At 35.2% G+C, this 13767-nt stretch overlaps 2 protein-coding genes across 3 annotated transcripts in view; one reads left to right on the top strand and one right to left on the bottom strand.

The window, feature by feature from the left end:
* Positions 1–13545, bottom strand: part of LOC141836151 (endoribonuclease Dicer homolog 4) — a 40013-nt gene extending 26468 nt beyond the window's left edge. The window contains exons 1-9 of one of the 2 annotated variants that reach the window (XM_074723570.1): positions 13353–13545; positions 13094–13271; positions 11117–11227; positions 7851–7991; positions 7690–7759; positions 6256–6320; positions 6013–6156; positions 5814–5942; positions 3601–3736 (exon numbers count right to left, since the gene is read on the bottom strand). In XM_074723570.1, the coding sequence (XP_074579671.1) occupies positions 3601–3736; positions 5814–5942; positions 6013–6156; positions 6256–6320; positions 7690–7759; positions 7851–7991; positions 11117–11227; positions 13094–13271; positions 13353–13417 (1039 nt within the window). In that variant the 5' untranslated portion in view covers positions 13418–13545. Of the gene's footprint in view, positions 1–3600; positions 3737–5813; positions 5943–6012; positions 6157–6255; positions 6321–7689; positions 7760–7850; positions 7992–11116; positions 11228–13093; positions 13272–13352 lie in introns of those variants that run through there. The other variant, XM_074723571.1, reaches the window with a different exon arrangement.
* LOC141836153 (uncharacterized) lies at positions 710–3258 on the top strand. The gene is made up of 3 exons (XM_074723572.1): positions 710–2139; positions 2239–2635; positions 2761–3258. Exons 1-3 carry the CDS (start codon positions 710–712, stop codon positions 3181–3183), a joined length of 2250 nt encoding a protein of 749 aa, XP_074579673.1. The 3' UTR covers positions 3184–3258.
* Positions 13546–13767: the final 222 nt, after the last annotated feature.

Raw genomic sequence — 13767 nt, 5'->3', positions numbered from 1 at the left:
GTCATAAGTCGAGTTTGAGTCAAGCCGGTTTAATTGGGTTAATGGGTTTGGATCTGGACAGTAGACCCGTTAGGAGAAGAGATAAGGAACCGGTAGGGATTTGGGAAGCTACAGTGGCATCCCAAATCGCGTCATATCCCGATCGCGAGCGGCGAGCCGCCTCCTTCTTTCTCCTCTGCTCCTCGCGGCGAGCAACGAGCAGCAGCGGATCCATCCTTCCGCGAGTAGCTGAGCCATCGGTGAGTGGAGGGCGGTCCGAGCCAGGGTCGGCAGCGACAACTCAGAGAAGGAGGCCTCGCGGCGAGCAACGAGCAGTCGGACGGCGACAAATCAGAGAAGGAGGCCGATCGGTAAGAATCGGAGCTAGATCTCGGTTTATAGTTGGGTAAGCTTAGATCCATGGATTTTTCAGAGTTAATGGTGTGATCTGATTGTGGATCTTGGGTTTCGGTCTCAAGCAAGAAGAAGAAGGGAAGGAAGAGGTCGGGAGGCCGGAGGTAAGGGATTTCTCATTTCTCAGCTAGATCTTGGTAACTTGGTTGTTAGGTTTCTTTGGATTCTTTTCGATTCTTCTTAGTTCTTAGATCATTCTGGAATCTGGATTGCGGATTGCCTTCAATCTTCATTCCACAGTTTGGGAGCTGTAGAACTGACCCAGGTTGGATTTCTTTGGATTTCTCATTCTGGATTTCTCATTTCTCAGCTAGAAATGTCAACTCAAGGATCATCTAAAGGGTCATCAGATAATTTGAAAAAGAATGCTTCGGGTAGTAGAACTGACCCAGGTTGGGAGCATGGATATGATGTTGTTGGTAATTCAAGAAAGGTGAAATGCAAGTATTGTGATAAGATTGTAAATGGTGGCATTTTTCGTTTCATACATCATTTAGCTTGCACTCGGAGGGATGCGGAGCCATGTATTAGTGTTCCTGATGATGTGAAGAAGAAGATGTTGTCCCTTGTATGCAAAATTGCTCAAGCATCCGAAACAAAGAAAAGGATTATTTGTTCTAATGAGGTTTCATCAGACAGTGGTGAAGAGCTACAAGCAAGTAAAAAGAGAAAGGGAAAAGCAACAATGGAAGAATTTATCCAAGTTAAAAAAGGTAGTTCTCATTCTCAAGTCACAATTAATCAATTCGTGAAGAAGGACATAAGAGAAGAAGCTTGCCAACAGATTGCCCGGTTCTTTTACACATCTGCCATTCCCTTTAATTGTGCAAAAAATCCTGAATTTGCAAAGATGTTTGAGTTAGTTGGGAAATATGGTTGTGGGTTTAAACCTCCATCTTATCATGAGTTAAGGGAGACATTCTTGAAAAAAGAAGTAGATAGAACAATGACTTTGCTTGAAGAGCATCGATATGTGTGGAAAAAAAAAGGATGTTCTATTATGTCTGATGGATGGACCGACAAGAAAAGGCGATCTATATGTAATTTCTTAGTGAATAGTGAGAAGGGGACGATCTTTTTGCAATCCACTGACACATCTGATATCTCAAAGACGGCAAATAAGGTTTTTGAAATGTTAAATGAAATTGTGGATAAAGTTGGTGAAGAAAATGTTGTGCAAGTAATCACTGATAATGCAGCAAATTATAAAGCTGCTGGAGAGATGTTGATGTATAAGAGAAAATGCATTTTTTGGACACCATGTGCAGCTCATTGCATTGATTTGATGCTTGAAGACTTTGAGAAAAAATTGAAAATCCACGAAGTCACAATTTCAAAGGCAAGAAGAATTTCAACTTTTATATATTCGAGGACTCTTCTCATTTCTCAATTAAGAAAGTGTACAAAGGGAAGGGATATAATTCGGCCTGCTATTACAAGATTTGCAACTGCATATTTGTCTTTGAATTGTATTAATGAACTTAAAAGTGGTTTGCAACAGTTGTTCACATCTGATTTTTGGAAGAGTAGTCGATTTTCAAAGATACAGGAGGGAAAATTTGTTCAAAAGACCATTTTAGATGGGAGGTTTTGGCGTAATGTAGTTACATGTCTGAAGGCGGCAAGTCCTCTCATTAAAGCACTTCGATTGGTAGACTCTGAAGAACCTGCTATGGGTTTTATTTATAAGGCAATGGAAGTTGCAAAGGAGAAAATAAAAGTCAACTTTGGCTGTGAGAAAAAACTGTAAGCATATGTGTTTGAATCAAACAGTTTGATATTAAATTTCATAATCATATACATCAATTTATTGATTAATTTGATATTATATGCGATTTCTTACAGTTATGAACCGGTATGGAAGATTATTGATGAAAGATGGGAAAATCAACTTCATCACCCATTACATGCTTCAGGTTATTTTTTGAACCCTGTGTATCAATATAGCCCGGATTTTGAAGCGGAATCGAGGGTAAAAAATGGACTTTATGACTGCATGGAGCGAATGATAGAGGATCGAGATGTGAGAAGCACAATTCATGCACAACTGGAATCCTTCAAGAAAGCAAAAGGGTTATTTGGTCGTGATGCAGCAAAGCTAACCTTAGGTAAAAAATCTCCTCCAGAGTGGTGGGATTCTTTTGGTGATGATTGTCCTGAATTGCAGAAATGGGCTATACGTATATTGAGTTTGACTTGCAGCTCGTCTGGATGCGAACGTAATTGGAGTGCTTTTGAGATGGTAATTATTATAAATCATCAAAACTCAATTATGGTCTCTATCATGTCTATATGATATATAATATAAATAATATTTCTAATGAAATGATATGGTTATAATTTTTGATTGTTTGATAATTTATGCAGGTTCATACAAAAAAGAGGAATCGCTTGCATCAGAAGAAAATGAATGACTTAGTATTTGTTTACTATAACTTGAAGATGCAAAGGAAGAAGTCTAAGGAAGATAGTAAAACTCCAACCACTTTTGAAGAATTCCCATCTGATGATGAATGGATAACTGAAGTACCTAGATCTGTAGGATTGAATTTGGTGGATGAAGATGATGATGTCATTGTCAACATAAATAATGATCCTCTAGAGCTAATTAATCTTGTTGATGATGTAGATAATAGTGCTCATGTAGCCATTGAGAGTAACATAGGTGATAAAGATGCCATAGGATGTGATAATGAGCTTGATGGTACTGATGATTTTGATGTTGAAGATGAAGATGAAGATGAAGATGGAGGTGATGATTTGGATGTTACCATGGATGATTTATCTTAGTAGTTAGTACTTAGTAGTAAATCTTTGTTTGATGTTTTATTTTATCAAATTTGGACAATGGAAGTTAAAACTTATTTGGTGTATTGACTATTGGACTATTTTTGTACATTTTCATGTTAAATTTTCATGTTTAGTCTTGTTTTTATATGTGAAAACATGAACACAACTCTTTTTTGACATTTTATAACTCTTTTTTGGATTATCTGTAAACTCGTACGAGTTTACGATACGAGTTTGTGCACCCCTAACCGAGTCGACACTGGAATCACGAGTTTGACAACCTTGCTTCCATGAAAATTTCTGCAGACCCAGCCAAGATTCTGGTTCAGAAAAAAATTCGAAAAAAAAAACTAAATAGAAGACTAATGAAATTTGATTCAAGAACAGGAAACAATAACTCCAGGATATGAAACATACCCCCCGATAAGTTAGAGCGTAAAACAGCCCTTGCCTTTGATAAATACCGCTGAATATGACAGCTGTCATCGTCGATCTTCACTCTCTCTAATTCTGATAAATCAGTCTCATCTGAAGCTAAAAGAGCATGTGTAGCCTTGACAGCATAAAAAGGTAAAGGAAGAAAACATTTTATCAGGGTGAAGACAAGGAAATGTTTTAGGCAAGATATGTAAATGTAACCAATATAAAGAAAGAAATAACTGGGAGAGAAATAATGACACATCTATGGTTAAATGACCAATGAGGAATTAATGCAAAGCAATTTTGGTCATTATATGACAGAAATAGAATCCAAAGTTCAATAAAAGCAAATTTAGTTTTGCTTATCATTTTTTTCTTGGGAATGGAAGCATGGGGCTAGCTAGATGATTCATGCAAAGCGTCAATGCAGTTAATAAGACAAGAAATCACTGAAGATGCATGCTGACTTAATGCAACAGAAACTAAGCTTAAGCATAGACAAAAAGAAAGAAGCAATTTCATTGATGGAATGGCAAACAAATAGATGTAACCTTGAATTGGCTCGATCAAGATAACATAAAGTAAACCCAAGAAAGTGAAGTAATTTAACAAAATATTGAATCTTACAACTATTGAAGAATGATGTCATTTCCAATGTTTTACCACCTTCTAATCACCCTTTAGTTCTCCTAGTTTCTCTTCGTTCTACTACCATTGGCCAAATGATCCCATTTATTATGAATTAGTAGAGGCCACTTTCACACACTTGGCCAATCATAAATCTAATAGGAAACTTTGATAGTTCATCTTGACTAAGAACAAAAGGTTCAAGATGAAATGTAAGGCTTCAAGAGAAGTAGATCTATATAAAGCTGTAGGTAACAATTTTATATATCTTGAAATTATTATTCAAAAGGAAATTTAAATGCAGTTCAAGGTTTACTTGTTTTTCCAAATCAACACTCAGATCTTTAAAATGATTAAAAAAAGAACTTGTAAAGCTTATAAACTCTTTATCATTTTCATCCTCCAACTATTAACGCTGTCAGTTCAAAGGGCGATGACAGGTAGGTATGTCATGTGTATGCCACGTCAAGTAATGTGGTTAAAGATTAGAGGGTGAAATGAGATGCTTTTGAAAACTCTAAAGATAGTTTGACGATTTTAAAACTATGTGGGCCATTTTGAATGAATGAATGAAATTTTCCCTTAAAAGAAGGGATATTGATGAAAATATTAGGAAAAATAATGGGAGTCTTTGGAATCTTGTATACTCACTATGTGCTTCTTAGGCTAAAAAAAGTTAATAAGACTCATGTACATCACATACTTTACGGATCAGTGTTGAGCTAAACATCACAGATATCATAGAGATGAAATGTTAACATAGATGTGTAAAGACTAGAAAAGATCAAATAAAAAATATTAATATCCTAAAGCAATTAGGTGCAACGCCAAATCCAATAGTTGATCAAAGAAGAAAAACAAAAATTAGTTAATGTAAAAGAGATGGTTTAATTAATATAAAATATAGAATTAAATAGAGGTTAATGGAGTGATAAGATCATGTAGCCGGTCTCAGATAGTTAAGACGCACACACGATGCTGAGGATGATGATTGTATTTCATGGTTGTATCTAATCCTTTAAGCAGAGATGTTTGAATGTTCACCTAAGTAATTATTCGAAATTAATTTTTATTCAAATTTGGCTTTAGCACACAGGTAGAAGTACATATCGTCATATACCACTATAGGTTGCAGCGTGATAAATTAATTGTTCTGTAATAATTGAAATTGAGAAGAGGCTTAGTGCAGCGATTGCTAGAATCATGCAATAATTGGACAATTTAAATTATATTAAATTCACGATTATAACATAGATTAGTAAAATACCAAAAATCAAAATAGAGAGCAAGCATAATAAACCAAGATGAAATATTAGGAAAATGAAAAAATACTAACAAAAAAAAGGAAGTTGGGATTTTAGAATAACAATAACAACCAAGCCTTATTCCACTAGGTGGAGTCAGCCTGGGACTTTAGAAACAAGCAAAAAAAACTTTAACATTACATGTGATTGCATTTTTGGAATTTGTTGTCTATTTTCTCAAATAAAGAAAAATACTTCCTCAACAACATTATACTTAGTCAAAATATCTCCGTATCTGAATTTGACCACAAACATATCGAAAGAAGAATAATAACTTACTTTTAAAGCTCCAACTAGTCCAATCTGATTCAAACAAAAAATAATATCATCATGCAATCTAAACAAAGACTTTATCTTTTTCTGTTGTTCTTTGACTTCAGAAAACATATCTTTGATCATGGAGGTGCACTGCAGAAGACAGAACACATGAAATTTGGTTCCTTGTTCGAGATATATACATATATACATTCTAAATCACCTGGAGCTTTATTTCTTCGAGCTTATCAGAGTGAGCAACAATGAGGCTTGAAGCCATTCGAAAAACTGGATCATAATAGTAAACCTTGACATGTGGAGAAGCAGCAAAACTTTCAAGTTCTGATTTATCATCAACAGAATACACCTGTTAAATTAAGAAAACAATAGAGAAAACATTGGAACAAAATGAAAGAAAAGGGGAAATTTACACAGAAAATATTTCATAAAAAGATATCATATGTACCTTGGCATCAAGCAAGTTCTCAAGACTATTAACACATTTGCTAGAGAACGATTGATTTGTTGCTCCTGTAGCTCACATATGTTCTTAAGAACAATGAGAATGAACATTTAACGAAGAAAAAATAAAATAATAGTTCAATATCAGAAGATAATGAAGAATCAGACTAAAAACTTAGATTAAAAAGAAAACAATTGAGAAAAGAAAATTTAATCAATAATGCTCACTAATCACTGATAGTGAATTAGTGATCCTAGAAAGTGATCGAGTATATATTTCCTTGGATTTTGTCATCATCTTTCACTCATATGCAATGAAATCCAGAGAATTACACAATTAACAAGTATAGAGATCATAAAGTATTTTCAAGACAACATACAAGAAAAATCAGCATCAATATTGATTTCATGATTTTCATCTATCTAACCAATCTAGCAATATAAGAATGTAGAAGGGTGCATTATTCAAAATAAAGGCCTTGCAATTGGCATCATCCTTCCCTGCAGCATACTCTATCAAAGTCGGAACTGAAGCATCTCTTTTGTCACGAGTCGCAACTATCACAAGCATCTCTACTGTTTCTCACACTGAATAAGCAATCAAGCACCCAACAAAGAGTCAAAGTCCAAATCATAGAGAGATAGTAGCGACATAATAGCTGCCCATATAGTCAAGAATGTTCTATGATAATAATTAGCCAATTATCAGCCTTAATTATATAAGGAATATTCTACAATATCCATTGCTTAGTTAAATATCATGCAATTCTAAATGCTATTTGTATAGTGTCATTTGATTGCTTGCGTTCATATGTAATTGGTTTATATTGTTATTATGGTATCCTAATGTTGTTTAACTTGATATATTAAATGATAGATGTAAAAGTATTTATATGGATTGCTTAGATTTAATTAACTAGATTGTCATAGATGTGAACTTACACACACATATTGTATTGTTATTGTTGCCAAAACTAATGTTAATTATCTCCTCACTGTAACCATATATGTATGTGCATCAGCGTCATAAAAATGGTTTGATGGCATATTGACTGCATACCATTTATACTATTGCCCTTATCCAAATACAAAGGTTTCTATTGCACAAAATTAAAAATTCAATGCTATAAGATATAGTCCATAAAATAAAAGGTTAAATTCTATAAAATATTTCCTTTTATTTTGTCCATAATTAATGGTGAGAATGATACGCTCACAGGGGTAACTATGTCTTCAAAAATATCATTTGTTACATTGTTTTTATAAATAATAAAGATCACAAATACCATTCTAATTGTCATTAATGCTTACTGTGGAATAAAAGATCCATGAAGCCCTATCAGGCATAATCAGAAATCAAGATAAACATGGCACACATTTTACAATGAATATTTATGAGAACACACAAGATTCTTGGTCATATACTAGGATAAATTACCTTTTCCAATGATAGGGGAAGCTGTCATCCCAAATATGCGAGGACTTTTCTTGCTAGTATCGTAGAATTCCTAGGAAATCATTAAGAAAACTAAGAATCAAAACTACGCTGAAATTTCAGAGGTAGCAACTTTATTATCTTCAGGTATTTGGTAAAAGTACCTTCATTATTTGTGCATAGGCATGCCTCTTGTGTGCTTGTGCATGATGGCATTCATCAAAAATCAGCAAAGCAATTAGATCCATCTTAATGAAACAATGGTGCAAGCTATGCAATAATATCATAGGAGTCATAACAAGCACCTATGAAGAATCAAGACAGCATATGCAAATCAGATACACAGTGTTTCTCACGCTAAAATGTAAACCATCTTGAAAATTACAGAAAAAGTAACTAAATTACATAAGAAGTAATAATAAAAGGTATAGTTACAAGTTACAGATGTAGCATTTTTGTGTCCAGAACTTTTCCTTTCATTTACATTGAGTTTGCTGCTACAGATGTTTCTATAAAAATGGTGTAATTGCAATAATTTTTGTTTGGCTTGAGCTTGTTCCATATAGGAAAAAATGGGATTAGGGAATAATAATTAGGAAGTTTAGACTCAATTGAAGGTTTTCCAATTATCTGTTTGGAAGGCAAAGAGAAGAGGAGGTGGAAGATATTTAGTCTCTCTCATCTTCAGCAATCAAGGTACGTGTGAATGACCTTAACAGCGACAAAAAAAAAACTCTATCAACAAGAGAAACCTTGTAAGAGGTAGGATTTGAGCCTTTCGTAGGATCATTACGGCGAGGCTAGAGGGGATGAGTAGACAACACACTTGAATCGTTAATTCCTCACATAAATATACTAACAAAACAAAGATTAATATGTTCGTGTGTTCTCAATTGTTTGTGTCAAAAGTATACACGGCGAAAAAGAAATAAAGACATGACAAAACTAACACAAGATAATTTTATTTGGTTTAGACACCTTCTATTCTACAACCTATGATGTGTCAAGTGCAATACCCCAAATAGTTCCACTAACCAACCTCTTCATAAGAGATGATTGGTAATACTCTACAGATAAAGATACCTTCATAAACCAACTTTAGAATTTCACAAGCTTCACACTTAACAGGAACTTTACTCGCAATAAATCCCACATCTCCTAGTGATAAAAGATAAGCAATGAGAGACTAAATAACTAAGGGCTTGAAAGTTAAAATCTTTCAATCCTTGTCCAATTTCTTGGATCATTTTAGACACTTGTTGATGAGCACCAGGAGATCGAGTATATTTTCATTCAACCTTAGTACCCAATTCCTAGAGCTTATAAACAACACCCCAATTGGCATCTTTCAGTAGCTTCCAATCCAATGGCTTTCTAGCCAATCGACTAACAAAAGGTGAATCAATCACCCAATCCACTAGACTTAAAGAATAAAATATTTTGTTCACCCATAAATGACATCGAGTCGACCAACTTGTAGAATTCCATGCTCCAACAAACTAGATTCAATTGGTAACTGGGTACTCCACTTCACTTGGCTCACAACCAATAATAAGCTTATGTACATGAGTTGCCCAACAAAACACAACTTAGAGCTTATCCCACAGTTAAAGCCTTCATAACCATCAATCCCCAGCTGGCTAAAGCACTACCTTCACATCTTTGAGCACCTCCCCGAGCTCCAACACAGCAAATAATCCAAGCAGCACCTTAATCAAGGCCTCCATCTTTGAACCCACTAAGCTCCTCCCTGAGCTCCTGCACCAACTCAATCTTAACCAAGATCTCAAGTTCATAATCTTAAGACTCCAAGTTCAACACTCATTCCAAGCCTCCAACTCTTAGAGTCCACCGAGATCCATCTCCACAACTCGATCCAACCCTCCAAGTCTCTAGCACACGAACTCCTCAAGCTCCACAACTCCATGATTGCCACGTTATGCGGAATTTGTGGGTATCATATATGTTGCATAATCTTTAATGATCCATGAATATATATTGATATTTTGAAGTGATTTACGAAGTATAAACAGCATTGTGAAGCTTCGTGCACCGGGCTGCCCTTAAACAGCATTGTGAAGCTTCACAAGTGTAGGTCGATTGATACAATATTGTACCAACGCAACATAGTGATCTCACTTGGGCTTGATGGGCATAATTGCTATGGCAATATGCTCCACCTTCAAGTAGCATATGTAACTTATACCAAGATTCCAAACCAAATAGCAGTAAAACTACCTAGAAATAATTCAGCCAATATGGGGCTCCCTTTATTTTTGACATTTGAATAAAATCAACCAGGTATTATGTTCAGAATTGATGTAGGAGCGCTAATATGCAAAGTAATGCAACATAACAATTAAAATTGGTCAAGTTAATCAAAGACCATTTTTTTTAACTATAATGACTTCTCATGGCAAAATCCAAAATAAATACCAAATCCACCTATCAAAGATTTATGAACACTATCATAGAATGCAGATTCCCTCTACAAACTAACTCATTCCTTGTCAATACATAAAATATGATGCAACAATGAATGGTGCAAAATCAAAGGTCTTTTGATGTCACCTTCTGCAGAAAAATATTCACCTTTTTCTTACTAAGCCATTATGTATTTTTAGTAAGATATGTAGTCAATAAACAAAACATAACAAAATTAAGATTATAAATGTTTATTAACCAGTTATTTTGATATGCATGATACAGTTCATCAAGTCATTGTTGATTCTTGAATCTAAATAAATAAATATACAGCTATATCCACAAAAAATTCAAGACTGATTGGGAAATTTTAGGTCATAAAGAATCAGCCATTGACTATTTCATTAATATAGCTATTATTTAAACAAGTTTACAAATATTTAATGACCATAATTCATAGGAGTAGAAGAAAGGTATGCATACATTTGAACTTTGCTAGTGGTACAAAGTTTTGTTTTAAGACATACACACACACTCTTGAAAAATTATTACAGCGATGTCATTTCATATATAAGAGATCTATAAGAGTTAAGCATCTGAATATGGATGACCAATTCTAACAGCAATCACTTCCCATTATCATGAGATTTTGCTTGTCATATGCAAAATTCCAGGCTAAGGATAAGGAGGGGTTAAAACCTATTAAACTCCATAGGTTCCCAACAGGGTATGAGTGAGGAAGAAGATCAAGCAACATAACTTATCTAGAAGCAAGAGTGGGATAGAAAACTCTCTCCTCCACATTCAACACCAATGGAATCCCATATATTTGTGAATCAAATCATACCACATTATTGCACCAGAGTAACACTTAGCATTAAGAAAACATTAGGCATAAGGTCTTCTCTTTGGAACCCATGGACTCATGACCCACAATTAAAAATTAATTATACACAATCAAATATAGAAAATAAAGTTATTGAAAGGATGAAAATGTAAAATTCACCTCGGCTTTATTAATCTCTTGATTCCAAGCATTATGGTCCTTCAAATTCTTCTGATTTCCATAGTAGCAATGAACTTTAAAATCTGTTGAATTCTCTATCACCATGGCTTGCTACAGAAATAACACCAATATAATAATCATAATTAAGGTGTAGTTACATTCAACAATATTTCAGAAAACTTAACAAATTTCGAACTATAAACATTCTACATTAATCACAAGAAATTTAAAAGTACAAAAATAAAATGTCACTATATAAAATAGTCCTAAATTTCTGTTGATACACAATGTATTACAATATAATCGAAAACAATGTTGACATCAATGACAACAATCCACCAATTTCTTCATTTAAACATGCATCAAAGTACACAAATTTCAACGATATGATTGTAACCATTTCTTATACTTAGCATAATGCATACATTTCTTGGTATGGAATAATATAATTGAACAAATAACCTTTTATCCTTCACTATTCATCTACCAAAACAAACTCAAAGCCAATATTAGAAAAACCTAATCTGCATGGTTAATTCTCTTCTCCTTCAAGTTGTTGCATCTTGTTCACCCATCTCCCCTCGAAGCTTTGAAATGTTGTGACTATCAAGGCTCCCCTTCACATATCTTAATACAATTGTTTTTAAAAAAAAAACTCTAGTACCAGGACGCTTATACACCACTCTCAAATATAACCTAAAGATCCCCCTAAACACCATCAAGTATTGCCGAGGGCAACTAAACTTTTGTGCTAAAATTTTCTACTTTAGCCATCAGAAATTTAATCTTTCTTTCAAGTGCCCAAAGAACTCAATGACAATCATGAATACCCTATCAATAGATAAGCAACCACTAGGCAATGTTGAATTGGCAATAGCTAAAGAGGATTCACTCCTACAAACAAGATACACTTCCTTAGACTGTTTGTCACTTCCGTCCTTTAGTATTTTTTCTGCAGTTATAGGAGTCTATTGCAGGGCAAATATCAATTATTTTTGTTGATGGTTGTTAAGGTCAGTCTTTCTATGTAATTATTCAACCAGGATCTCAAACTGTTTGGCTTCAGGGCATTTTGAGTGAACACCTCAGTTCACTCATATCATCTAAAAGAACGAATGACCTTTCAATCTTATGAATTTATCAAACAAAAATTTGTTACTGATTCTGTACCAATGATTCTAATGTTAGAGTAAATTTGATAATACTACCAAAGACAAGGTAGTATTACAACCCTTCACCAGTATATTTTAAACATGCACACTGTGACTAACTGTGCACGAAGCACTAGCACTGAGGTTGAGCTAGTGGAGAAGCCTCCAAGATCTCATTCTTATATGGACTTCTTCCACAACACCCGGTGATCCATGTGATAAGAGTATTATTTTTTGAGGGTTTCTTTGAAGTCAAAACTTCTATTTCACAAAGCTTGGAAGCAATGTCACCACCCCACATCAAAATATTTGGTGCATAATGAGCCTGAACCACAAGTTGTCTTCTTCTGTTTCAGTTTCAACTCTTCTCTGGCCTGTGAAGATTCTAGCTCTATTTTTTCAGTATTTTCACTGGAACAGTGCTGAAGTTGCTCCTTTTAGAAACCAGTATCAGTATAGAGGCCAGTCCAATAATCTTAGCAATAGTTGTATCAGAATTATATTGTTTCATAGTACAAATTACGATAAAAATGGGGGGCGGCACTATTGTTTCCACACTAGGACTAATTATCCTACAACAGATAGTAAACTGGGGCTGGGGGATCAACAGTAAAAGTATAACTCCCTAGAGACACAACAAATGTACACGCAGCACAGTATTATAGGAGGCAATGCAGCTTGTTTAACCGCACGGGATTAGTGTAATCAGGATCTTAATTCCACTGCTGTAAGCTCCCCTTCAAAAAAACCAGCTATAGAAGATGATCCCGGCGCCATCACTACTCGGTGATGCGGAAAGGGCGGAAAAAAGAACGAGAGATCGTACCTGACGAACAAGGGGGATAGTGGGGGCAAGGAAGATGCACACTCTCTCGCTCGGCTTGCGGATGAGGTGACCAAGCTCGTACATGAGCAGCACGGCGATATGCGTCTTACCACACCCGGTACCTAAATAGACGATGATGTTCTCCTCCACGGCCTTCTTGCAAAGCTCCAACTGATACCTGAGAAATTGCTCGCCATCAGTCAATCAAAACAAAACAAAACACAAAAAAAAAACACTGATCAAAGCGAAAATGCTCTACTTTCTGGCGATGGTCCTCGGATCTTTGATTCCACTGGAAGCCACTGAACTTTCGCCGCCGACCATCAAGCTTTGCTTCCAGCGAAACCCTCACGAAGAAAAGCGAAGTCCGAGACGGAAGAGCGCGGACGCAGCAAGACTCGAGAGCAGCAACGATTGGCGATCTTTCGCGAACGTGTTGCTTGGGGCCGAAGAAATCGGATTTATGCGGGGCGTCAGGAAAGTGTAATTCGACAGGCATTTCGTACCGGGGGACGTCCGCATCAAGAATTAGTGCGTCGCGCACAGTACAAAGTCAAAGGCATCCCACTTTAAGTATTTCCAGTCTACCATTATAATTACATAATTATTTATATATTATTATCTTTTATTTAAATTCCACATCATTATAACTTTATACTGTTACAGATATCTTA

The sequence above is a fragment of the Curcuma longa genome, chromosome 10, assembly GCF_044706935.1.
Source record: "Curcuma longa cultivar G26 ecotype Majalengka, Jawa Barat chromosome 10, ITB_CL_G26_1.1, whole genome shotgun sequence".
NCBI lineage: Eukaryota > Viridiplantae > Streptophyta > Magnoliopsida > Zingiberales > Zingiberaceae > Curcuma > Curcuma longa.
Note: the sequence above shows the minus strand (reverse complement) of the source record. Positions and strands in the feature narration are given on the sequence as shown.

Coding starts and splice junctions, on each gene's coding strand:
- LOC141836153 (XM_074723572.1), top strand. CDS start 710: ATGTCAACTCAAGGATCATCTAAAGGGTCATCAGATAATTTGAAAAAG. Junction 2,140..2,238: donor TTTGGCTGTGAGAAAAAACT/GTAAGCATATGT, acceptor GATTTCTTACAG/TTATGAACCGGTATGGAAGA. Junction 2,636..2,760: donor ATTGGAGTGCTTTTGAGATG/GTAATTATTATA, acceptor TAATTTATGCAG/GTTCATACAAAAAAGAGGAA.